At 52.9% G+C, this 25,392-nt stretch overlaps 1 protein-coding gene across 3 annotated transcripts in view; it reads left to right on the forward strand.

Annotated features, from left to right (window-relative positions):
- The window catches only part of DLG5 (discs large MAGUK scaffold protein 5), a 110,053-nt gene that overhangs the window by 21,036 nt on the left and 63,625 nt on the right, over positions 1 to 25,392 (forward strand). Inside the window, exons 1-2 of one of the 3 annotated variants that reach the window (XM_045568294.1) lie at positions 15,132 to 15,222; positions 22,886 to 22,954. In XM_045568294.1, the coding sequence (XP_045424250.1) occupies positions 15,183 to 15,222; positions 22,886 to 22,954 (109 nt within the window). In that variant the 5' untranslated portion in view covers positions 15,132 to 15,182. Of the gene's footprint in view, positions 1 to 15,131; positions 15,223 to 22,727; positions 22,766 to 22,885; positions 22,955 to 25,392 lie in introns of those variants that run through there. The other 2 variants (XM_045568295.1, XM_045568293.1) reach the window with 2 other exon arrangements.

Below are 25,392 nucleotides of genomic sequence, written 5' to 3' on the forward strand. Positions count from 1 at the left end.
ATGGAGAGACTTTTCCAGTGTCCCCAAATTGAAGTTTGTTTCTGGGTTCTGAATTTCTTTGGTTTGTGAAATCTGACACCTCCAAGTCTGGACATTTTAAACTGTCCTGCTAAATTCTTTTAAGTACCCAGGGCTCAAATGTACCGTTGCCAGGATTGTTACAGGTCATTTGACGTAAAACAGAGAAAAGCCAGTGGCATCTTCTGCAAAGCTTAAAACCTTCTCCTCCACTTTCCCCTTTTAGTGTGGGATCACTGGTGTCCTTAGCTCTGGGCACCTTCAGAACATCAGCGATGGGGCCACAGCAGACTAGGGCACAGCCGGGAGAAGGGAAATCCTGGGGAGGAGCAAGGAGGGAGTGTGAGCCCCGAAAGGGCGGTGGAGGAAAGAGGGCAGAGGAAGAGAGGGCAGCCAGTGCAGTTCTGCCCTGTGGGTCAGGCTCTGTCCTCTGGGGGCCTGCTGTGTGCCCCTGGGGGAAGCAGCCTGGGGCCTCAGGGTGAGCTTTGATTGGACTTGGTCAGACTGGGGTTAAGTCCAGCTGTGTGACAGGCTCATCACTTCCCTTCCTGGAACTCATGTCCACTTCTCATATGGATGTATCTAGGGTCCAAGAAGAGGGACGTAGAGCGGATGGTTTGAAAGCATAGTGGAAGGAAGGTAGCCTTGTCCTCAAGACCGCCCAGCTTGGGGGTTGCCAAGGTCATCGCCCCAGAACAGTCAGAGACTGGTGCAAGACCTCCGGGGTGGTCAGTGCCACCTGGGGGAGGGCAGGGTAAGGACAGGCCATGTTCCCCAGGAGGCAGAGAGGTGTTGGACTAGCAGGGAGGGCGTCTTGGAGGAGGCAAGATTTGGGCAGGGATGGAGAAAGGGGCACGTTGGGAGTGAGGGAGCAGAAGAGCCCCGGCTGCTAGAACTCCCTGTGCATCCAGAAGAATCCCCCCAGACAAACCTGCAGTGAGAAGGCAGCGTCAGCCCCGTGTGTTTGGAGGAAAGGGTTACTTGGGATTCTGAGTTGTTCTTCCAACCTCATCTCAAAAAAAAAAAAAAAGCTTTATTCTTTGCTGACAATAAAGCATGCACATTCATGTAGAAAATCTAATTAATAAAGAAGAAAAAGAAAAGCACACAAAACCCCAGAGGCAACCTTATTAATATTGTGCTGGGGGAAAATGGAGCGTTAGTTATATGCCAAGCATTGTGCTAAGTGTTATTTTATTCTCACAAAAACCCCTAGGAGGCAGGTACTTTTATTATCCCTGTTTTTTGGGTGAGGAAAGGGAGGCACAGAGTGGTTAAGGAATGTGCCTTGAGTCACACAGCTAGGCAGTAGGACTCCCAGCCCCGAAACCCCTCCGAGATCCTGACCACCCTGTGGCTGTCTTACAGTTTCCACATGTGCACAGCCAGCCGCTCACACCCGCAGGCTGGGATTCAGTCTGTGGTGGGTGATAGAGTCCCTGAACCACCAGGCATTTCTGCACCACCTTCCGCCCACAGCTCTCTCTGTGAGGCCTTCAGTTGTGGCCTGGGGGACAGAGAATGATCAGCCAGTCTGTGGGAAGGACCCAAGCTGGCTGCACTGGGGGAGGGGTGACACTGGGGAGTGGGGAGGAGGACTCAGCTCATGGGAGGGGTTCAGGCCCAGGGCGAAGGTAGGTTGAAAACTGCTGTCTCCTTCCCCCATCCCCTGTCGGTCATGTTTCCCCTGGGGAGAAAGAGAAAACCAGGTAATGGTGTCTGCAGTGACTTCTGGCCCATGGGGTGCGGTTATTTTTTGGTTACTTTCTGCTGGGCCCTCTGAGCTTCCTTGGACTTGGGTCCTTCTGCCCCCAAGCATAGGACAGTTCACAGTTGATGCTTCCCCATGGCAGCAGGGACTGGTTGTGGACTTGGCAAGTCACAGCCCGGCATTGGTGCCCAGTGAGACCAGGATTGGCGGGGGTTACTGTCTGGGGGGCAGGGACTTCTAGAACCCTTGGTGGGCACCCTGGCACGGGACAGAGCAGGATCCAGCACTTGGTTTCTCTGGGGGTCTCGGTTTCCCATCATTAAAGTGGGGCTGGCGATGTCTGCTCTCGCTACTCAGCAGGGTTATGGAGGAATAAACGAGTTGGAACATAAGGAAGATGCATTGTGTGTCAGGTCTTCAGGGCACGTTCATCTTCCTTCGCCTGGTCATCCAGCTCCCACTGCATTAGTCTGAGAGGAAAGCAGGAAGCTGGGGCTCCGGATTCAGCTTTGTTTGCCCTTGGCCATGTGGCCGTCTGTCTGGGTCATTCATTCATTCAACAATCCTTTATTTTTATTTTTTAGAATTAATTTTTTAAATTGGCAAATAAAAGCAGTATGTATTTTGAAATACAAGGACCTTTGCTGAGCACCTGCTGGTTGCTGGGCCCTGTAAGAGGTGCTAGGGCTACGGAGACGAACGAGGCTCCCCCTGGGCTCCCGGAACTCACAGTCTGGTGTGGGAGGTGGCTTGTAAACAACTGGGCAATGCAGGGTTCAGGTGCAATGTCCGGGGGAGTGTGCTGGGGCTCTGGGAGCACAGAGGCAGGCCATGCCTGGCCCTGCTGGGGCCTCAGTTTCCCCCTCTGTCAAGTGAGTGTGCTGGACCACTAGGTCTTTGGGGTCCTCTCTGTCTTTTACATCCTGTGACTCTTCATGATAACAGTGTTCTCTTAGAGGTTAGAACACATTTGGTGTCAGCCAAAATTTTAGGTTGAAAGTTCTCTCAAGTCTTATGGAAGGGGAGGAGCCTATTGTGTTCTGTATATTTACATTTCTCAAACAATTCCTCACTTTCTGATGGGCCGACGACATACATTTGTTTTGTGCGGCCAGGGAGTGTTTCTCTCACAAGTCGGCTTGGCTTACTAGGGCCGTGTGCCAGTGCCAGTGGGCTGCTTACGGGTCACGGGGTAGGGAGGGATTGAGGGCACGTGTCAGATGGGCTACTGTGACTGGAGCCAGGATTGGGTGTGAGTCCATGAGCTGGGGCATCCCCAGGAAGCTGTCTCCATCCCTGGTTCCTAAGGGCTTGTCTGGCACGTAGCCGTGTCTGTCCTCCCACCAGTGAGGACTGTGCAGGCAGGGCGAGGGGTCACTGCAGGCCGGTGTCTCGGAGCCAACCTGTGAGAAGAGGCAGGGCCAGGCGTGAAGGAGGGGCGGGGTAAGAAAGGCTGGGGACGGCTCTGTCCCCAAAGGTTTCCCCTTTCTGGGCCTCATGCTAGGGGACTTGTTCAAGGTCACACAGCCAGCAAGTGGCAGAGCCAGGGTGGCTCCCGAACGGTGTTCCTGTGCACTGAAGCTGTGCAGAGAGTGAGCTTTTCAGCAAGCCAGCCCACAGCCACCTGCCCTGGGAGGAAGTGTTTGCTTGAGATGAAGCGCTGAGATGCTGCGTTTTCAGTAGGGTCCAAGGACCTTTATCATGATGTCCTGTGGGATTGATGTTGCAGTGGGGCCCAGAGGGACTGTGGCTTTTGGGAATGATCTGAGCTGAATTGTTGCTCTCTCCTCTCTGTGTATGTGTGTGTGAGGGAGAAGGGGAAGGTGAGCTCACCAGCATGTGAATGAAGTGCCTGAGGTGACAGCTGCTCACATAGAGGGACTTGGAGGCTCACCTCCCTCCTGCCGACACTGAGTCCCGACTGTGTCACAGGCACGGCTGTGAGATGCGGAGATAAGCCAAGGCCTTGTCCTTGCGAAGTCCTCAGCAGGACGGCATCTGCAACGTGCGGCACGTGCAAAATGAAAACCGGGCTCCCTGCTCCTGAATCATTGAGGATTTCATGACGGTGTGGGCAGAGCGTGAAGCCAAGTGGGGGCCTCGTGAGACTGCACAAGGTGTGCAGTCCCATAGTGAAGCCAGGCCCTAGATGTCAGCCAGAACCATAGGAAGGCACACACAGGGTGACAGAAGAGCAGGATATTTCCAGGTAGGGGGATCTGGGAAGGCTCCTTGGAGAAGTCCCGTTTGAGCTGGGCCTGGAGGGTGGGCCAGGGTGTCAGCAGAGGTGGTGGTGATGGTGGGAGCAGAGGCGAGCTGGGGCCACGTGGGCGTGAGCGGGCAGTGACGAGCAAGCAGCCCTCTAGCCCTGATGGGAGAAGGGGAGCCCTGGGAACGGTGCGGACAGGCTGGGCCCAGCCCACAGAGACCCTCCAGTACCAGCTCCAAGGCAGGCTTTGTTGTGCAGCTGGGGACCCCTGGGAGCTCAGAGATGGCCTTGGGCTGGGCTCCGGGAAGCACTCTCTGGAGGTGGCAGTTGCTGACATTCCAGTAGCTCAGAGTGACTATGCCAGAGCTACCCTGAGACACCTATATGTGAAGTGTATTCACTTAATCCTCTCTGAGCCATTACAGGTGAGGAAGCAGAGGTGCAGGGAGGAATCATGGACGTTGCCCGTGGTGGTGGGTGGCACAGCTGGGACCCTGGAGACCCTGGTGAACTGGGAAGTGGATGAAATAGTTGCACTGTGAGGGGTGTCGCCAGATTGTGGCAACAGAGAGTGCTGAGCGTGGAGGCTGTGGAGTCGGACAGGTGGGGACGTTGGCAGCTGATGTGTTCTCACGCTCGAGAGCCCTGTGCAGCTCTGTGTCAGTACTCGGGGGACCCGTGCACGGGCGGCATCCCTCTGAGGAACCGCTTGCCCCTCTCGGTAAATCCTGCCAGCTGTTGTCTGTTGTTTTTTGGCCCCAATCTGCCTCTGAGTGTCCCCTTTTCTCCTCATCACCCTCCAGGCATGTAAAGATAGTAGCGTGTTCCCCTAGACTTTAATTTTTTTCTTCTTGCAACTCTTGGTTCTTTCCTAGTTCCCATGTTTGTTGTGGCTTTTTGCTGAATTTAGGTGTGGTTAGAACAGCTGGGGTAGGTGGAACCGACTTCAGTGTGTCTCAGTGGATGATGTTGGCTTTGGATCTTATGCACTTTTAGGATGTTCACCATCTCTGACTAGTGGTGTCTACGATGTCTGTCCCCAGACATTTCCAAACACCCCTAGCATAACTGTCGCCCCTTCTACCCCAAAATGTGCCCAGATTACTCATGTGACTTTGCAGCCTCTTCCTCATGACCACCTTTTCTTCTCCCGTCTCCCAGTGTCAGAGGGTACAATGCTTAGTGTAGAGAGACAGGGACAGAGACGAAATAGCCTGTAACTGACCTGGCTGACCCCCTCTTGGGTCTAGAAGCTGAATCCTGCCCAGTCTTGAACTTGGCAGGTGACCTGCAGGAGCTTGGTAACTCGACACCTACGCCACCTTGCTAATTATCTGCTGAGGTCACGGTGAGCCCTTGTCACCACCCATCCTGCAGGACCACAGTCCCCAGCTGGGCCAACTGGTTCAGCCACTGTTCTGGGCACTCATGGGAAACAAGTGGCCTTTGTGGTGAGCCGGTGGACAGAGTGCACCGTCAGCATGGACGAGGGCTGGACACACGGGGCTTCTGGGCTGGGCTGGACCCAGGGCGGCCAACACGGAGCTGGGAGGCCCAGAGCAGACCCAGTTCCCCTGATGATGCGGGGCACAGAGATGCAGAGACTGTTCTTTTGCTGACAACTTGTGTCAAGAGACTTTCTTGGTTCTTCTGCCTGGTCTAGGCCTGGAAAGTTACCTGCAGCTTGTGGACCTTCTTCATGGCCAGGTGTTTACCTGTCCCTTTGAAGTGCAAACACAGAAGGGACTGAGACTTCTGGAGATCTGAATGTTCCAATTTTGTCAGTTCTTCCTTAGTTATCTCCATGGGGTCTCTTCATTACTCCCCCTCAAACACACACACATGCACCCCAGACACAACACACATTGCAAAAGACCACACACCTCCAAGGAACTTGGGAAAATATTAGTTGACTTGGTTTAAATTAGGTTTAATGCATGAAGCTTGAGAGGAAGATGTGTTTGTTAACAGGGGTTGGGATGGTCCTCACAGATGTCCCTGCCTGAGAATTCCATTTGCTCGAGTGCGGGGATGTTGTGAAGGTGGTTTTGGGACCTTCCTGTCTGTCTTTTGATATTATCTTAAGAGGCTCCAGTGAAGGGTCTTGGAATGAAAAAGTGGCTGGCCCTTTAAAATGACTGGAATAATCAGTGTCATTGTCTAAAACTGTGTTCAATAGCTCTGCCTGATGAATATTATTAACAGCAATACTTTTAACTCCCTCCCTGTCTAACCATACTCACATGGGAATTCTGCTGTCCTCTGTCATCACGGCTTTTTGCACATTCTTTGTACCATTTCCCTCTCCAAGACCTCGCAGGTCACCAGAGGGAAGAGGCGCTAGCACAGCCTAGGACATCAGAGCAGCTCCGAGGGGAGAAGCTGGAGCAGAGCTGTCTCCTCCCACGAGGACCCCACCAAGGTCACGACCCCAGGGGGCTGAACAAATAGGCTCCTCCTGCGTTTTGCGCCTAGTAATTCATTCGTTCTTCCTGCGCTTTGCATTTGCTGTGTTCTCTGGTGCTGCCCTCCAGCCTCTCTCATCTTTGATGTCGTCCCCACTGACAAAAAGCTCTTGGAAAATGAAAGAACAAGTTGTAGACTCAGAATGTTTGCCCCCGAGGAAAAGTGCATGTTTGCACAAAATCCTGTCTGACAGTTTCCATTTAGACTAAGAAGTAGGGAGCCCGGCAGGCCCTAGGAAATATGAAAATCTGGGCTTTGTTGGGCTGCATGCTGATGGTGGCTCAGTGTTGGGGCCCCGTCTGCCTCTATTAGAGATCTGAATTTTTCAGATGAAAATCGCTGCCTGGCTGTAGTCCTCGCGGCTGCTGCAAGCACACATGCTGCATGGTGCTTCGGAGCCTGCTTGTCTGCCCCTCAAGGTCTCCTCTTTGTTTTTCCGAAATGTGATGAAATGGAACGTGCTTTTAAAAATAGATATTTTCTGGAGATGGCCTGGCTGGGATTACTGGCCTCGGCAGCCTCACTTCTGCCCCATGAGTCTCTTATCTCATCTTGGCTGATGGGACATTGGCAAGGGCAGCTTGTGGTTTTCTTCCCCCCCCCTTTTTATTCTTAGTACTCTTTCCAAATATATTCCTTTTAATCACTTATTTCAATAGAAAGTCTTAACTGTATTAGCTTTTTTTCCCCCTTAATGATAATTCTTTTATGTGTGATTACCAAAGCAATACAGTGCCTATTAAAAAACATAAAGGAAAAGTTTCTAAAACTACATACTATAGAAAGCCAGAGTTTGCCTTAAGTGCCTTATGGGGGCCTGAGGCTGCATAAGCAGGCATGGTGGTCTCAGGCAGTGCTCCTCCAGGCTGCTGAGTGGTGAGGGATGGGCAGATGGGGAGAGGATTTAGGATTTAGGCAGCTCAGCAGTAGTTAAAGGGGACGGGCCTGGAGGTGGATGCCTCTCATTCACCATCTAGCTGAATGATATTGGGCTAGTTCCTTAATCTGTGAGAACCTCAGGGTTCTTGTCTGTAGGGTGGGGCTAATAGCAGTACCTGTTCCCTAGGATACTGCTTCAAGTTTTAAGACAGATAAAACATGCATATGAGGGTTCGGTTTTCCACAGCTGTGGGTTGCTGGGGGTGATGTCTGGTTTGGAAAGGGCTGCACAGGGCCTGGCGTGGCCAACCACTGGGTAAATGGTCGCCAGCTGCATTTGCTTGCTAGGGCTGCCCCAACAAAGGTGAACAGTTCTGAGGCTGAAAGTCCAGGATCAAGGTGACAGAAGGACAAGTTTCTCTGAGGCCTCTCCTTGGCTTGCAGATGGCTGTCTTCTGCGTCTTCATGTGGTCTTCCCTCTGTGCACACGTGTGTCCTAATCTCCCCTTCTCATGAAGACGCCAGTCATGTTGGATTAGGGGCCACCCTAATGGCCTCATTGTAACTTAATGGCATCTTGAAAGACCCTGTCCCCAAATACAGTCATGTTTTGAGGTACTGGGGGGTAGGGCTGTAACATGAATTTTGGAGAATACACTCCAGCCCATAACAGCCACCATGACTATTCTCACACAGTCTGTAGTGACGAGGGGCCCTGGAGATGGCTGAGGAGGGTGGGCATTTCTGGCTGAGGGTCAGTAGAAGTGTCAGGAGGCTCTGGGGGCAGGAAGGCCAGGACACGTGTGCAGACCTCATGGGATTCTCGAACGTCAGAGTCAGAGCAGCATCTTGAAAATCTGGATTGCTGATCCTCAAGGGTAGGAGGGGTCCCGAAACTCGGCATTTTTATTTTTTTATTTTTATTTTTTTCTGGTATTTTTAAAGAGCAGCTTGGGTGATTCTTATGAATAGTCAGGTTTGGGAGACCCCAGTCAGAAGCTGCATTGACTGACCGCCCCTCCCCGTGGCTCCCCCAGCCTGCAGAGTGTGTCCAAGTGCTCCATGGGGTGATGCTCCTGCTGGCACTGTAGGGACTCCCTCCATCCCCTTCCTCGCAGCCTGCCGGGCACAGTCCTGGGTTGTCTTGTGTTTAAGTCCTGGCAAGGGCACCAGCTTGCCATGTGACTTGGCTCTGGGGGGCCCCCTCTGGGCATCCTTAGAATGCCAGGGCTGGGCAGTGCAGGCGTCCCCCTGGGTCCAGCTCTACTCTTCACGCCTTCGCTAAGCGTTCGCCCAGCGTGGGGGCTGGCGTAGCATAGCAGGCACAGTCATATGGGCTCGGGGGTCCCAGTCAGAGGGGACTGCCTGCCACGCTGCCCACAGATGGCCAGTGGGCCGTGAGCCACAGGGACACTGGGATCTTTGGGGACTGGCACACGTTGATTTCATGTACTGTACTGTGTGGTTGTGGATGTGGATTTTGGTTTTTCCCTCTTTGCACAAGATACTGACATATTTTCTCTTGTTACTCAAGATCAACTTTCTCTCCTGAGGACTGTGGGTATGAAAGATAACCCACATCCTTTTGTGCATTTGAAATACTTCTCTGATCTCCTCCCCCATTTCCTGTGGTTGACCTGGGGTGATTTGAAGGCATTGGGTGACCAGATTTTGCCTGGGGTGGGTTACGGGAGCCTAAGGAAAGAAGGAGTGCCGGGGGCCTGTATGCCGAGCGCTGGTGTCCAGGATAGGTCCTGCCCTCGAACTTATGTCCACATGAGCACTTGGGTTCCTTGACATCGGAGGTGTGAAGCTGGCGGAAACTTTGCTTTTGGGTTTTAGAGAGAAGGATGCTTGAGATGTTTCCTCTTTATTTGGTGGTTAGGGGGTGACGGCCTGCATGTGCTGGTGCAGTGGGTCTGCAGCCTCAGGTCTCATTTAAAAGCTCCTCATGGCCGACCCGGCGCGGTGGCTCACGCCTGTAATCCTAGCACTCTGGGAGGCCGAGGTGGGAGGGTCGTGTGAGCTCAGGAGTTTGAGACCAGCCTGAGCAAGAGCGAGACCCCGTCTCTACTAAAAATAGAAAGAAATTATATGGACAAGTAAAATATATACAGAAAAAATTAGCTGGGCATGGTGGCGCATGCCTGTAGTCCCAGCTACTCGGGAGGCTGAGGCAGGAGGATCGCTTGAGCTCAGGAGTTTGAGGTTGCTGTGAGCTAGGCTGACGCCATGGCACTGTAGCCCGGGCAACAGAGTGAGACTCTATCTCAAAAAAAAAAAAAAAAAAAAAAAGCAAAAAACAAAGCTCCTCACCCCTGCTCTGGGTGTGACAAAGGAGCACGTTTGATGCCTCAACATACCCGATTTCCTCAGGTGAGTGAGTGCAGCTGTCCTTATAAAACGTTGTAAAAAGTCCCTGCTGTTTCAGGAATAGGCTCTTTGCACCCACTTCTGAAGTCCACGCCTTCCAAAATCCACAGCAAGTGCTGTGTAAATGAGGGTGACCCCTCAGGACGGTGTCCCCTTGCCCGAGAGGAGGGGTGTGTGAGACGTCTGCGGGCTCTTCCTGGGTGGGGACATCATCTGCTTTGGGCAGGGCCTCCCAGAGCTCCTTGGATGATCCAGACTCTTCTTAGACTTTCTGTTTCTCAGAGCCTCAAGAAAAAAGAGTCGATGGAAAAAAGATAATTGTCTTTTTATTTTTCCCTGAGGGCTCCTTCCGTCCCAGTCATTTAAAGAATGCTGGGGAAACAGATTGGATTTTAGAGTTTAATTCCAATCAGTAATTATAGTAAGCGTGCTAAGCACCGGGCACCATGAATAGTGTTTCTGGAGGTGGACCAGCCTTTGGAACCACCCGCTCCAGGGATGGCACCTGCCCCTCCCCCGGCTTGCTCGTGGCAGACGTCGCTGCTTCCTGGTGAGGCGTGGCTTTTAGCCCAGTACTTCAGGCAGGCGGTGTGAGGCATGGCAGCTCTTTCAAAATGCACCTCTTGCCTTTTCTGGTCTAATCCAAGCCCTTCGATTCCCAGATGGAGAAACCGAGGCCAATCAATTGCCTACTTAGTTGGCCCCAGGGCAGAGAATCTCTGATCTGCAGATGAACAAATCAAGTTTCTTTGTCTTCTGAGACCTCCATAGCTCTTGCTGTGGCAGACCAGCCCCTCCAGCGCCCTGCATCCCACTGCCTTCTCGGGTGCTTCATCCTCCTTCCTCCTGTCCCCGGAGTGGTCTGTGTCTCTTCCAGAAATTCTTATTCTTTCTCCTATCTTCGCAGGCACTGCTGCCCAGGATTCTGTCCTGTATACGCCTAGAACAATATCGCTGCATAGCTGTTCAGGAAGCCCTAGATCCTGCCCTCCGCTCTTTCCCTTGGTTTTTTTCTCACCTGAGGGCCTCACATGACCGGTTAGTGACTGTGGGCTTGTCACTCACATCCTCCAGGCTCGATGGGATGACTCCCGAGTGGACTGTGCTAGCCTGAAGCTTTCTCACTAGCTCCAGACTCCAGTGTCCAAGTGTCAGCAGGCTGTCCCCACAGGGACTTTCTGTGGCGCATTCAACCTGATGTGTCTCAATGATCTCATCATACTTGTCAACTAGGCTTCTTCACTTTGCCTCTGTTAACTGTGCCACCTTCCCGAACACCCCACCACAAACCCCAGCACCACCCTTCACTCCTCCCTACCCATGGTCTCTCTCACCCCATCCTTACACCTCTGCACAGTCTCTTGGCCACCCCACTGCCCACACCCCATGGCTTGTGGTTCAGGGCAGCTCTTGCAGGAACATCCCAATTGTTCCCTTTGCTCCTAGGCACCCCCTTCCGTCTTTCCTGTTCACGATGGCTGTGGGCAGCTTCCTGAACCCATCCCTGCGTGCTTATCTCTGTGCTCAAATGTCATGGGTGTTCTTGAATTCCAAGGCCCAGGAGCTGGAGCTCTCACATGTAGAAACCAAACGGTGCAGGATTGTGTGGAACTAGGTGAAGTTTGGACCACCCCAAGGGCCCAGAGATTTTGGACAACTGTAATGGAAAGGGATGGAGGTGAAGTACTTGCTTTTTTATTTCTTTTCCTTTTGTATGTGTGTTTGTTATTTTTGTTGTTTTGTGTTTTGAGTAAGAGTAAGAGGAAAGAGAAGGAGTTCCTGGAAGAGAAGAGGCTAACAGTGAAGAGGAGAGGAAGGAAGGAGCCTGGGAGGGACTTGCAGTGGAGCCAGGGAGCAGGGAGAGACCTGGACCTCCTGAGCAGGTTAGGGACGAAGCACTTTCAATATCTAGTATCTCATTTGTTGGGCACAATCAGCTGTGAAATATAGACCATATAAAGACTTTTTAGCCACAGTGTGCAGATGAGGAAACTGAGGCTCAGAAAAAGTATTTGCCCCTGGTCACCTGTCAGGAGGTGGCCAAACCAAGGAGAGCCTGCGTCCTTGCAGCTTCTGATCCCGTGCCCTTTCCACTCTACAGAGTCACTCTGTGCCTCCCAGCCCCACTGCAGGGGTCTTGGTGAATTTGAACCTGGGAGGAACATCATGGTAGGCGAGGGGTTCTCCACAACCCCAGGGCCCTGGCTGCTGCTCCAAGGGACCCAGCCTGAGTTGCCTTGGTGGTCAGTATGTTCAAGGCCTCCCACAAAGCAGACAAGGAGGGTGGTGTTGATGGTGCTGAAGGAAGAGGAGGCAGAAACAGCACCCGGTTGCTGATGAAGACAAGACCTTTCCTTTGTAGTTGCCCTCTTTGGCCTTTGTGGACGGAATGTCCATGACCTGTCGAGACTAGGGTGTTCTGTCCTTGCCCATCTCCCAGCTCATGCCGTGAGACTTAGGCTATTCCCAGAGCTGTCATTTCCTCCGGCTGACTCCTTAGCTTACCTTGAACTGAGATTAATAGAACACACCATTGGTGGGTGACGTGGGGAAGGGACACTTTTTGTAGTGTGCGTTGTTTTTTTTTTTTTTTTAGGGTAGAGATGGAATCTTGCTATGTTGCTTAGGGTGGTCTCGAACTCCTGGCCTCAAGTGATTCTTCCGTCTCTGCCTCTCAAAGTACTGGGATTATAGGTGTGAGCCACCACCTCCGGCCTCTTTTGCAGTTCTTCTGCATTCAGTCTAAGCGTCAGAATCACGAGCAGGTTCCTGGACCCACGTTGGCCCATTCTGTCTCCTGCTGCCTTCTAAAGACCCAGGATGGAGATAGTTCTGTACCTTGTGTCAGAGATTGTACTGGTCTCTCTGGGGGAACCAGAGAATTTAGTGGCTTGAGGAGTAACAAGGCCAGAGGGGTTGAAGCCAGGACCAGAGGAGGAGGCTGGCAGCTGAGGTGTGACAGGTGCTTGGAACCTGTCCTTCTCATGCTTCCTTTTCTTCCTTCCAACTGTTGGGAAAGATGACCTTGGCCACAGTGCTGAGTGCCAGCCCATGAGATGGCACACCTCGTCACTTAACTGACTTATTCTTTGTGACACCTAAGTGCCTCTCATCACCTGAGTGTTGTCATTGGGTGGGAGATGGCTGCTCACATCCTCTGCTGTCCAGCGGGACAGGGAACTGGTGAGTTTCGATTTTTTTTTTTAATCTTGCTGGAAAGGAAATCATCTAGGGTTAATGGCTGAGAGTCATGTATGAGCCGGGACCCACTGCTTACTAGCTTTCTGGTCTTACAGAAGTTACTTGGCCTCTCTGAGCCTACATTTCTCTACTTCTCTAGAAGATAAGATGATAACAGCTCGTGTTTCATAGGGTTATTAGGGGGATTAGGTGAAATAATCTATATAAATAGTGCCTTTCCTGCGACAAGTACTCAGTAAATGTTACCTGGTGTTAGTAGTCAAGTATTATAGTATGTTCAAGAAAAACATGAGATGTAACATGTGAGGTGCCTAGTGTACATCGAGCGCTCTCTCTGTTGCCCTCTGACTCATTCCCGTCAGTGTCCCACCCAGGGAAGTTCGGGGGATCGGCGGAGTGGAGGTGCAGTTTGGTTAGGAGTCAGGAGGGTTGTGTGTCTGTCTTACTTCTACCATTAGGTAACCCGGGCACATCAGACCACCTCTGTAAGTCCTGGCTGCGGACAGTTAGTTGTGTTCGGTTTCTTCACTTGCTGGGTTGGCTCTCCTCCCGCCTCACTGCCACTCCTCCTCTGTCTTCCCTCAGCCCCCAAGTGCTCAGGTCATTGCGTGGACCTCTCCACTGCCCTTCTTATCCACACTCCCTGCCAGCAAGTCTCATTGCTTTAAATCCTCAGCATATGCTCCCAATTCTCGGGTTATATCTCTGGCTCCTGCTTGGGGCCATATATCTCTGCCTTCCTGCTACCTGCCCTCTTCCTCTGGTGTCTGTAGGCACTGTGCGCGTGACCAAGCATGAACTGACGACTGCCCCATCCGTTCCTCCTGCAGGCTTCCCTGTCTCAGCAAAAGACCAACTCCATGCATCCAGCTTCCAGGCCAAGAACCTTGGAGTCATTCTTGACTTGTCTTTATTTCTTATTCCACGTTTAGTGTGTTAGCAGATTCTTTCAGCTCTGCCTCCAAAATATCTCTCAGATCCAGCCACTTCTCACCAGCGCCGTTCTTATTAGCTTGGTTCGGGCCAGCGGCATCGCTCCCGTGGATTATTGCTCTTGCTGTCTGACTGGCCTCCCTGCCTGTGGACAGTACTCAAAGAAGCATCAAGAGATCCTATTAAAATGTAGGTCAGACCATGTCTCTCTTCTGCTCAGAACCTTCCAGAGGTTTCCCACCTCGCTCAGAGTGAAGCCCAGCATCCTCGCTGTGGCCCATAAGGTCCTGCCTGAATCAGGCCCGCTGCCCCTCTGTCCTCATCGGCATCTGTGGGCCACTGCACCCAGACCACACAGGCCTTCCTGCATGGGCTGCCCCTGGGCCCTTGCACTTGCTGTTCCCCTGCCGGAACAGTCTTCCTCCAGCACTCTGCACTTCCTCAGGGCTCTGCTCAAATGTGACCTTCCCGGAGACTCATCCCCCAGCCGTGACCACCTGCCACAGTAGGCATCTGTCCACCCCACCCCCATCACCCACCATCTTTCCCTGCTGTATTTTCCCTCATCGCGCTTATGACCTGATCTGGTTTATATTTGTTCATTTCTTCCCTGCCCCCATTCACATGAGCTCCACGAGGGCAGAGATTGGCCCGTCATGTTCTCTGCTGCGTCCCCAGCACCTCCTAGCCCAGTGTTCACCAAGCATTTGGTCAATGAATGGGGCCTGTGTTTCCCGGGGACAGACAAGGGGTGGCGTCCCATGCAGAGTGCTGTCGCTCCGTCTTTCTTGAAATGGGCTGATCGATGCCCACGCGAGGTGGTGGTGAGGACTGGATGGGGAAGTAGGTGCAGGCCTGATGCGATGCCAGGCACTCAGTGAGCACTCCGGCTTGTTCTGTGTGGATCAGAGAACAGAAGAGCCATAAGGGAGCCTGGGATTGGCCTGGAATTGGCCATGGCCAGGTAGAATGGGGGTTGGGAGAGGAGGCCTCCTTATCCTAAAGGAGGAGAAAACAAAGACAGGGCTGTGTTCAGATGCTCCGTGGGGGCACCATGGTCAGGTGCGATGGGAGGTATCAGCTCCCAAGGAGGCGGTAACAGGAGGTACTCAGGGTGCCAGTAGAGAGCTCTGTACCAGTCAGACGTTCCGGAAGTCGAGGGAAGGCTGGGTGACTGCCTGCCAGGTCGAGTTCGTGGTGACCTGCAGTCTGTGTGTACACCGTGGAGGCTGCTCCGTGCCCTCCTTGCGTAGGAGCCTGCCAAGAGGGAAGCAGTAATGAGAGCCAGTGTTTGTGGACTGTGCGTGTGCTTGGCTCTGTTCTGCAGGCCTTACCTCTCTTTGCTCTTCGAGTCCTCATCACCTGTCTTCTTCCTGTTTTATAAAAGAGGAAATGAGAAAGCAGAAGCAGCTTGCTCAGGATCCCACGGCTGGTGAGTGGCAGGCCAGTGCCCCGAGATGGTGGAGGCAGTGCACGCCGCAGGGTATGTGGTCCGGTGCGGAGGGAGACAGCCGCCTCTCCATTTACTGAGTGCTGGAAGCTGAGTCCCGATGGAGCCCTGGGCCAGAGCAGGAGGGAGCCAGCGGTGCCAGGTGCCTTTCAGAGAGCCGCTTCCTGCCGGTTGTGACTTCTGGAGCTTATCAGAAGTTTATTCCAGGGCAGACGTGACACCCGGGCGATGTCCGGCTGGAGCATAATGGAGCTTGGCTGCCCCTTGGGTGCGTGTGCTGCTCAGATTTCCCGCCCTGCCTTGGTTTGGCATTTGCTGCACCAGGGCACAGGCGCTGCAGCCAGCCCTCTTCTACCGCTTCAGCTGTGTTCCTCGTTTGGCGGGTGCTGGTCAGGCCTGGCCGTGTTCTCTGATAACAGACAAGTCACCCATGTAATGGTATTTTAGTAGGAGACTCTTGAAGCCTGTCCCACCCTCCTCCCCCACCTTCCAGGGCATAAGTGATGGCCCAGCCCCCTCCTTATGAGCCCCCAGACCCTGCTGCAGGCCTCCTTCTGTGCCTTCTAGGTGCAAAACTGTCTGCCAGCCCCACCAGGAGTGACAGAGGGAGTGGAGTGTGTTTTTGGTGATGGAAAGCCAGAACTGAGAAATGTGCCCACCCGGCACTGGGTTGGTGGCCCCAGGCTCCCCCCCACCCCCGCCACCGCTCTGCCTCCCTCCCTACTCCTACCCCTGTAGCAGAAGCTCAGCAGCTCTAAAAGGGAGGCAGGACAGAGCGTGGCTTTCGTCAGACTCACTTTGTGCTCATCCCGAAGCCTCTGGGAGCCTTTGCTCCGCTGATGAGGGAAGCAGCGTTCTCACTGCAGACGCCTCACGTCTGGAAATTCCCAGACTTCCATCTTCCCTTCTTCATGTGCCAGTTAAACAATAACAACACCAGAAAAGTCCCAGTCTAGTGGTCAGGGAGAGAGCGTCTTTAACGGCACTGATTAACTCTAGGTGTGCATGCATTGTTTACTTTCCCTTTCCTTATTTTTGCCTTGGGGCATTTTGGGTGGGGGAGGGAGGGGAATCGCAGATGGCAAAATTGTCATCTGAGTTTTCTCATGTTCATGTCATTATTTTATAAATGATCACAAGAGTCCAATGGGAATGGGCACAGAGCCCGGCAGGGATCTTTGTCATCCTCTGGCCACCCCCCTCACCCCCCTGCATTTAGCTCTCCAACTGCCGGGGCAGTGACCCCCCCTTCACTTTTTAAAGATGGACTAGCGGTCCTCATGACGACCTGAATAGGGGGGAAATAAGCATCGTTGCTGTGATATTTTAGCGCATTGGTGATGCTTGTTCACTGTAGCATTATCTCAGTTGGGAAAAGTGAAGATTAAGTCTTAACTTACAAACCTGATACTTTTGAGTGCGTTATGCACACTAGGGGTAAATCTCTGCCCGACCCAAAGATAACAGCAGACACCAGCCACCCTGTACATGTTGGGAAAACGGGTCTTTCCCACCGTGAGGAGGCGAGCAGGGCACATGAAGGAGGACTTCCCTGGTCAACAAGCCAACGTCTGTGGCTGCTCCATCCCAAGGCCGCGGTTGCCCCACAGCTCCCTGAAATGCTGGGGCTTGTCAGCCTCCAAGGTTGGGTTTCAGTGTCCACAGCCTAGAGCGATGCTTTTAAAGGGACGGAGGCTGAGTCCCGCCCTGAACGTAGTTCTGCAAGAGGGCTTCGTAGCAGCCAAAGGGGCTTCGCTCACCCCTCTGCCGCCCAAGCCTCCCAGCAGGTCCTCAAAGCAGAGAAGGTGGGCTCTGCAAGAGGTGACTCCCACACAGCAGCTTTCACTCTCTCACCTCCTTCCTCATCTCTGCAGCTCATGGAATCGAGTGGCTCTCAAACGAGGGTTGGCTCACACCCTGGGACCTGGCTTTGTACCCGGCATGGGCATGGGTTTGGGATGGGGGCCATGAAGCCCAAGTTCCTCTCCCTGTCTTTCTTCCCACTTTAGTCCCCATGCCTGGCTCAGCCCAGTGCCTGCTGCATGTCCTCTTGGTTGGAGAGATGAGCCCAGTCCCAGGGGATCTTGGCTGGGGGGCCCTTGGTGGAAGCCAGCCCTGCTCCTGAGACTTCTCACTTGCACAGGGAGATGACTTCTTCCTGTTGTCTTCTTCAAGGTGATCTGGCTTCTCATGTGCTTACCCAAAGCCACCATCCTGCAGGGCCAGCTGCCTTCCTCCACGAAGTCTTCCCTTCACTGCTCCTCCATCCACCGTTGGAGCCGGCGGCAGTATGGTGTGTAGGGATTGAGAGCACAGGCCTTGGGTAGACTGCCTCAGTTTGTGTCTTGTTTGCACCTTAGTAGCTCTACCAGGTCCTTATGCAAATTAATACTTAATTTTCCTAACCCTTCCTTTCTTCCTATGTAAAGTGGGCCTAATGACCACCTCTGGGTTGTTATGGAGATTAACTGAGACGATACATGCAAAGTGCTTAGCACAGTCCCAGCACTTGTAGTGCTCAGTACCCATTAGCTGTTATTATCAGTAGAGAGCACCATACCATCCAGCAGTTTGCCATCGTGCTGTGTGACCTCGTCACTCTAGTGCAGCTTTCAGTTTAGGTCATCAGGGAATCGGGACTGTCAGGGTTGGAAGAAACCAGTGCAGGGCTGGGCTGACCACAATAACAGCAGCTACACTTAGAGTGCCAGGTGCTCTTTCATGCACAGGTGGAGTATTCTTTATCTGAAATGCTTGGGACCAGAGTGTTTCTGGATTTCAAATTATTTTGGATTTTGGAATATTTGCGTATGCATAATGAGATATCTTGGGGGTGGGACCCAAGCCTAAAATGTGAAATTTATGTTTCACATGCACCTTACACCCATAGCCTAAAGGTAATTTTATTTTTCTCTCGGGGACACTGAATAAACTGTGTTGTGTGCCTGTATTTGGACTTCAAGTTATCACGTGAGGTCAGATGTGGAATTTTCCACTTGGGGCATCATCATGTTGGTGCTCTAAAAGTTCTGGATTTTGGAGCATTTTGGATTTCAGGTTTGTGGATTAGGGATACTCAACCTGCATTGACTCAGTTGATCCTCAGATAGCTCTATGAGGTAAGCACTCCTGTCGTCCCATTTTACAGATAAGCACGTGGAAGCACAGAGAGACTGAGTAACTTACCTGCGGGCACACAGTTGGTACGGAGCAGGGTTGGGAGTTGACCCCAGGCAGGTGGGCCTGGGTGTCTGTGTTGTAATCACCACTGTTTCCCTTGGCCCCAGCCTCAGAGAGGGGAAGGTACTTTTCCAGAGCCTCACAGTGATGAGTGGTCTCTCTGCCTCCTGGGCCCCTGGCTTGCCTTATTTCTGCCAAGCCTTGCCCAGTGCTGTGCTGGGCTCAGGGCACATGACGGATGCCCTCGGTCATCATGCAGTCGGCTGTGCTTCCTCAGGCATGTGCTGGAGGAGGGTAGCAGGATGGGACAGGTACCCTGGAGGTGACTGTCCTCCTGGGGCCCGGGCAGCACCTCCTGCTCTGTCTTAGGGACCCTGCAGCCAGGGCATAGCCGCTTTCCTCTCCCTCCCCCTCCCCTGCTGATCTTGGCATGGTGGGGGGCACTAGCCTCTCCGTGACCCCAGCTGACTCAGGTCAGCTCTCAGCCTTTCCTCCCACTGTCCCCTCTGGAGGACAGGGAGGACTCTGCGTGCTGGTTCAGGGCTGGCTCAAGGGTTTCGCAGGGAGGAAGCGTGAGTCACCAGGGCCTTTACGAGCTCCAGGTGAATGGAAGGGGTGTGTCAGGGGACTCGCTCCCATCTCCTGGGCCCCCGTGGGCTGCAGGAGGGGGCCTGGGAGGGCTGGGGTGTTCCATTATTGCTCGGGTGGTTTTACTGGAAGTTCTTTTGAAGTGGTCTCCGTGACCCAGTGGCGCTGAGTCAGAGTAAACAGAATTAGCAGGGGCTGGGCTCTAGGAAAGGACACAGACAATGCCTGTTGCCCGGGCCAGTCCCAAAGGGCCACCAGGCTGGCCCTCTCCCAGAGCCTTCCTTCCACCTTTCCTGGGGCTTCTGCTCCAGCTTGCATTTGCATCCCACCTGCTCTGCATCCCACCTGCTCTGCATCCCACCTGCGGACTCCAGGTCCTGCAGGGTCTGGACCACATGTCCCGGGGGCTTGTTGGAAATGCAGAGTCTCAGGCCCCTCCCATGTCTGCTGAATGGCAGCCTGCACTTTGACCAGGTCCCCTGTAAGTACTTAGACAGAAAAAACCCCCTCATACCAGCCTCTGGCCCCTACACCCATTTAACCCTGGCTTCAAGCTCCCCTTTTCTGGAAGTGTTTCCACATCGTCCGTCGCCGGGTCCTCTCAGCACCTCTGCACTGGCCTACACTTGGGTAGCTCGAGTGAGAGAGAGAGAGAGAGAGAGAGAGAGAGAGAGAGAGAGAGAGTGTGTGTGTGTGTGGGAGCCGGGCTGATTCTGCAGGCCTTCTTAGCTTGGGCCCCTCTGTTAGGGGGACAGGGCGTCTCCCTGCACGGTGGCCCAGCTCAGCTCTTTGAGCTGCTGTAGGTTCGGGGCAGGTGGGGTGGAAGTGCCTTCTGGGCAAGCTGGGGAAATCATTCCCCGCTCCTGGACTGGGCTGTGGCGGACAGTGAGGGGCTGTACGGGGCATGGCAGTGTGCTCGGTTGAGATGGGACTCCTGGTGGCATCCGAATTTGATTGTGAAACCCCAGAGATAGATGACATCCGACGCCTCGGCCCCACGGAAGCCACTGACTTTGAAAGGACGCCGTGTGACTTTGAGGGAGAGTGACTCCTTTTGCCTTTTCCTGACAGTCGTGACCACACAGGACCCGTTAAGACAACAATAGCCGCACAGACAAAGCATGACTGAGACAGTGTCGTCTTTGGGCCTTTTTTCCCCCCTTAATGACGTCCAAGGCTCTGGGAACATTGTAGGAACTGGGTCCAGTCCAATTGTAATCACTCCCCCTGACAAGCTCCTAGGAGCCCTGCCAGCTCACTGGGGTGGGGGTGATGCCCAGAGATGCAGATAAAGATGTCATGCCACCCCGGGTCAGGCCCAGTCAGGACTTGGGGGACAGGGAAGGGGAGCAGCATGTGTTGGTTGGCCGTGGCCTCCCCCAGCCAGGGAGGGAGACGGGCGGAGAGAGAAAAGGGTGTCTGCCAAGCTTAATTAACAGTGGAAACTCGCCACGGGGGAGGAGAGAGACGATTTGAAGAGAAGGGGTGGTTTACTGGAAGATGGGGCACCGCCGATGCCAGCAGCAAGGAGGAAGCGTCGGCTGCGCGGCCCGCCGGCGTCGTAAGCCAGGTTGGATCAAGCACAGAGATTTCTGAAGGTGCGAGTGTGGGAGGCTTTATTCGTGCCTGCTTTCCAAGTAGGCGTCTTTCAAAAACAATCCGCCGGCATACCAGCTGGCTAGTCTTCCTTGCCCCCATAAAGAGAAAAAATAATTTTTAAAAAAGGCAATTGAGTTTAGAAAATAGGCATTGTGTTGGGTTCTTGTTCTTTGAAGATAGCCATGGATTGCCTGAGTTGCATTTGACTTGATTGCATAGATCTCGAAGCAGCACTTAACATCAGTGATACGAGAAGAGAGATGATTTGAGAAATTCATGATGCTCATTGTTTTGTTGAGACAAAAATGCAGAGATGTTGAATGAGCAGCAAAACTAATAGTAGGGATTGAACTTGAAATACAGGAGGCGAAATATGGCTCATTCATTTTTCAGTAGGATCATAGAATTTCAGGGCTGCATGGGGTTTTCGGGTTCCATCTCCCTTCCAGTGTGCAGACTTCCCCTGTGACGCCTGTGCCAGAGAGTGCCAGGCCTCCCCAGCCCCCAGGCTCTGCAGACGGCAGCAGTGCTGACTGTGGCCGGCCTGACCTGTTTAGAGCCGCCGTTTTCTGCAGCATCCACCCTCGGCTCCCAGTTCTGCCTCTGGAGGCCGTGGGTCACCAAGATAATCCCTTCTGACAGTCCTACTGAAGGACAGGGCACCGACCCGCTCCCCGGTCATCCTCTTCAACCCATGCTCAGCACCCTCAGGTTCTTCAGCATCTCAGGAAATGTGACAACGAGGCCACCAGTCGTTGCTGGCCACTGTCCTAGTTCTTACCATCACCAAAGTCCCTTTTTGCTTGTTTTTTCTTTTTTCTCTCCCCCTTTATCCCTTTTTCTGGCAGGCACGACCGCTAGCTCGCCTGCGTGCCTTTGTACCAAGGCTGGCTGCCTCTCTGCCCTCCACATGTGGTCCTCACCCCAGCAAAGTCTCCCCTCTCCCCTGGGCTCTCTCCTGTCCCCCAGCCAGCCTCCCTCCCCTTCCCTGTTTACCGCCATCTCTTCCTCTCTCCTCTTTCCCTTCTGAGGGTGGGTGTGGGGTGGCGAGGCAAGAGTTGAGACGGAAGAGAACCCCTTACATTTGGCACCCACATTTCTGGTTCTGGAGCCCAGGAGCTCATGAGTTCTTGGCCACTTCCTGACACCAGAGCCCAAAGTTTTGTGCAAAGCCTTTCTTGCAGAAATCCTGTCTCCAGCTCACCCACTCGGCCTAGTACATACACTTCATTGTATAATTCTTTTTGGTCCGAGAACAAAACACTATTCCTGCCATTCTCTTGTTTCATTCGACCTGCCACCTCTGTATGCTGTGCTTTTTCCGACTCTCAAATTAGCCTCTGAGTCAGATTGCCTTCCCTTTTAATTTTGTGTCACCTGTAGTCTTGATAAGCAAAGCACACCTTCTGTCTGTTCATCGGTGGAAACGCAATTGCTGGAATGGTACAGGGGAAGGGACCTTACAAACCAGCTGGTTGAACAGCTTCACTTTACAAACCAGGAAACAGAGTTCCAGAAAACTGAAGAGACTTGCTCAGCTCAACCCAGCGACGCATAGCTAGGCAGAGCTAGGTTCAGAAATTAGGGTTCCTGATCCAGGGGTTTTCCTGATACCAGGCAGGTAACATCTGGTTTTGAAAATATTTGAATTCAAACCAAACTGTGATGGTGGTATGTCACAACCGGGAATTAACATTAAGTGTGGACCAAAAAAAAAAAAAAAGAACCCCAAAGCACGTGCTACTCGTCAGCTTTGCTGACAGTATAATTGCTCATAATTTTATGAGCAACTTTTAATAAGGGGGCAGACCCTGACTAAATTATTAAGGATGGAGGTTAACTATGGTTACAACACAGGAGTAGAACAGTCGGGAAAAGAACAAATAGTTCAGGTGGTGTTTAATTTATGCTCTGTTACCCTCTGTATGGCAGCCAGAAGCCTGTTGATAAAAATCTGTAGGAAATCCCCACACCCCATCTAACCTGGGGCGTGTGGCTCCCTTGCCACGCCTTTCCCCAGGTGTCCCTCTGCCTGCCATCAGGCTCCAGCGCGGGAGGGGTCCGTGAGTGGGGCAGAGGCTGGGCAGAAACGCAGGGGCCAGGTCCTGCCCAGCACAGCTCCTCGGCGGGGCCCCTTGCTGGGGATTTCTAGTCTCTGGTGCAGTATTGGCTCTCACGGCCTGGCATTGTCTGGCCGTCAGCCGGTTTGACAGTGGCTTTGGGGTGCAGACGAGTGTGCCCTCGGAGTTAGTAACGTAGTCTCCCCTTCTGTTCGCAGGCTCCACCTACAGCGTCCTGTCCACCATGCCCTCCGACTCCGAGAGCAGCAGCTCCCTCAGCAGCGTGGGTGAGTACCGCCTTCCGGGCCGGGGGCTGGATGTGAGTGGGGGCAGCCGAGGGCTCGTGGGACGGGGAGTTGTCAGGCTACTGCCAGGTCGCCTTCTGTTGATTCCATTCACATTTTCTCTCATCAGCAGAGGTCTGGCTCTGGTGTGCTGGGAAGGCACGTGTTTTGCCATTCCTTTACCTTGTCAGGGCATAGGGGTTTCCAGTGACCCTGCTGTCTCCACCACCACCTCCCACACCCCGGAGGCCTTGCAGTACTTCAGCGACTGCTCCCCAGGAGACTGACCCCTTTCGGGACTGGGCAGTGTGTTGCCTTGCGGACAGGAATTGCCAGTCCACGTTGAATTGGATGTGTTTTTCTGAACATGGGTTCCAGGAGGCCCGTAAAGGGAGGCTAGCCCTGCTGTCAGTTCACTGAGGATGAGCAGGAAGGTCATAATAATCTCTCAGCCTTGCCACACCTCTGCGACCCTTCCCCGTGTTACATCCTTTCTGTAAAACACTTCTAGAAGGTTTCTGATGTCCTGACCTGACCATGATGGATGGACACCTTCAATGGTTAGTCCTGGGGTTTTTGAGCTAGAAGGGCTTGCAGAGGTCATCTCCAATTATTTTGTTTTTCCCCTGTAGAGACATGGGGAAATTGGGATTTTTCTTTCTTTCTTTTTTTTTTTTTTTTTTATTTGAGGTAAGCTCTTGCTTTGCTGCCCAGGCTGGAGTGCAGTCATGCAATCATAGCTCATTGCAGCCTTCAACTTTTGGGCTCAGGTGATCCTCCTGCCTCAGCCTCCCAAGTAGCTAGGACCACAGGTGGTTGCTGCCGTTCCCAGCTAATTGTTAAAAAATTCTCTTGTAGAGATGGGGTCTTGTTATGTTGCACAGCTGGTCTCGAACTGCTGGCCTCCCAAAGTGCTAGGATTACAGGCGTGAGCCCCCACACCCAGCCAAGAGGTGGGGAACCTGACATTCCAGGAAGGGAAGTCTCATGCCTGAGATCCTAGAGCTAGCCAGGGACAGGCCTTTCATAGGTCTGTTCACTTCCTGAACACCTGCAGTGTGTCGGAGGTAGGCTTGGGATGTAGTGGTGAGTTAGGCAGATGTGGGCCTGCACGCGCGGATCTAGGGGTCTGTGGGGAGTGAGTTAAATTAGTAATTACAACAGGGTCAATGAGAGGAAGACAGCTGCCCATGGAGGAGTTCTGTATTAGTTTTCTAGGGCTGCTGTGACAAAATACCACAGACTAGGTGGCTTACACACCAGAAATGTATTGTCTCACGGTTCTGGAGGTCAGAAGTCTAAGGTCAAAGTGTCAGCAAGGCCATGTTCTCTGAAGGCACTTGGGAAGGGTCTATTCCAGGCCCTTCCCTAGCTTTGTGTTTTGCTGGCAATCTCGGGCACTCTTTGGCTTATAGACGCATCACGCTGATCTCTGCTTTCATGTTCACATGCTGTTCTCCTGTGTGTGTCTGTCTCTAAACTTCCCCTTTTAAAAACGACACTGGTCATATTGGCTTACGGGCCCACCTTGTTCCAGCATGACTTCATCTTAACTTGGCCATCTGTAAAGACCCTATGTCCAAATAAGGTAACATTCGTGTTTACTGGATTGGGACTTCAACGTCTTTTGGAGGGCCACGGTTCAGCCCATCACAACACAATTCAGCCTGTCTGGGGTTCAGGGAGGACTCTTCTGGGACCACGATTCAGAGCTTGGAACAGTCTCATTGCTTCGCTCTCTGCCTGTTTTCCCTGCCGTGAGGCATAGTAATTGAGTGATGGGTTGTTGGGATTTTGAACACGGGCTGGCCCTTCAGGAAGCGTATCGTGTGGAGCAGCTGGGATCAGGAGAGGGGAAGGTGGTGAGGCTTTTGTAATATCATGAACTGGGTAAGCTCTGGGCGTACCCCTTCCCTGTCTCGCCCCTCCCCTTTCTCATGATCCAGCAGGTACTGACAGACACATTCATGTTGATGTTTTAAGGCTTAAAGTGTTACCCTTCCCAAGAACACGTGCATTCCTAAAGGGATTCTAGAGAGAGGTGTTGCTTAGCCGACAGCAAGTATCGCTAGTGGTGGCACTTCAGCATGAGTAGGAAGATCTGTTTTGTGCAGCTGGACCTCTGCATATTGTGGAAGAATCATCATGGCCATGACCCACCAGTCGGTTCTGCCCGGTTCAGCCCTTGCGATGGAGGTGTCAACAGTGTTTCCAGATTCTTCTTGGGAGCCACAGGCAGGCAGAGAGCAATGCGCTGGTGCGTGTCCTGTGGCAGACAGGGCCTGTCGTGTCTGTGCCCAGATCTTTAATGCTGAAGGAACTGGGTGCAGCCCTTCTGGTCAAGTCCTCTGAAGTTCACGAGGAACTGAGTTGTGCTTCTCCTGCTCTTCTGCTCACGGTTGATGTTGCCCTTTGTGTGCAAGCAACAGGGAGCACCTCCT

Source organism: Lemur catta, chromosome 14 (genome assembly GCF_020740605.2).
Source record: "Lemur catta isolate mLemCat1 chromosome 14, mLemCat1.pri, whole genome shotgun sequence".
Taxonomy (NCBI): domain Eukaryota; kingdom Metazoa; phylum Chordata; class Mammalia; order Primates; family Lemuridae; genus Lemur; species Lemur catta.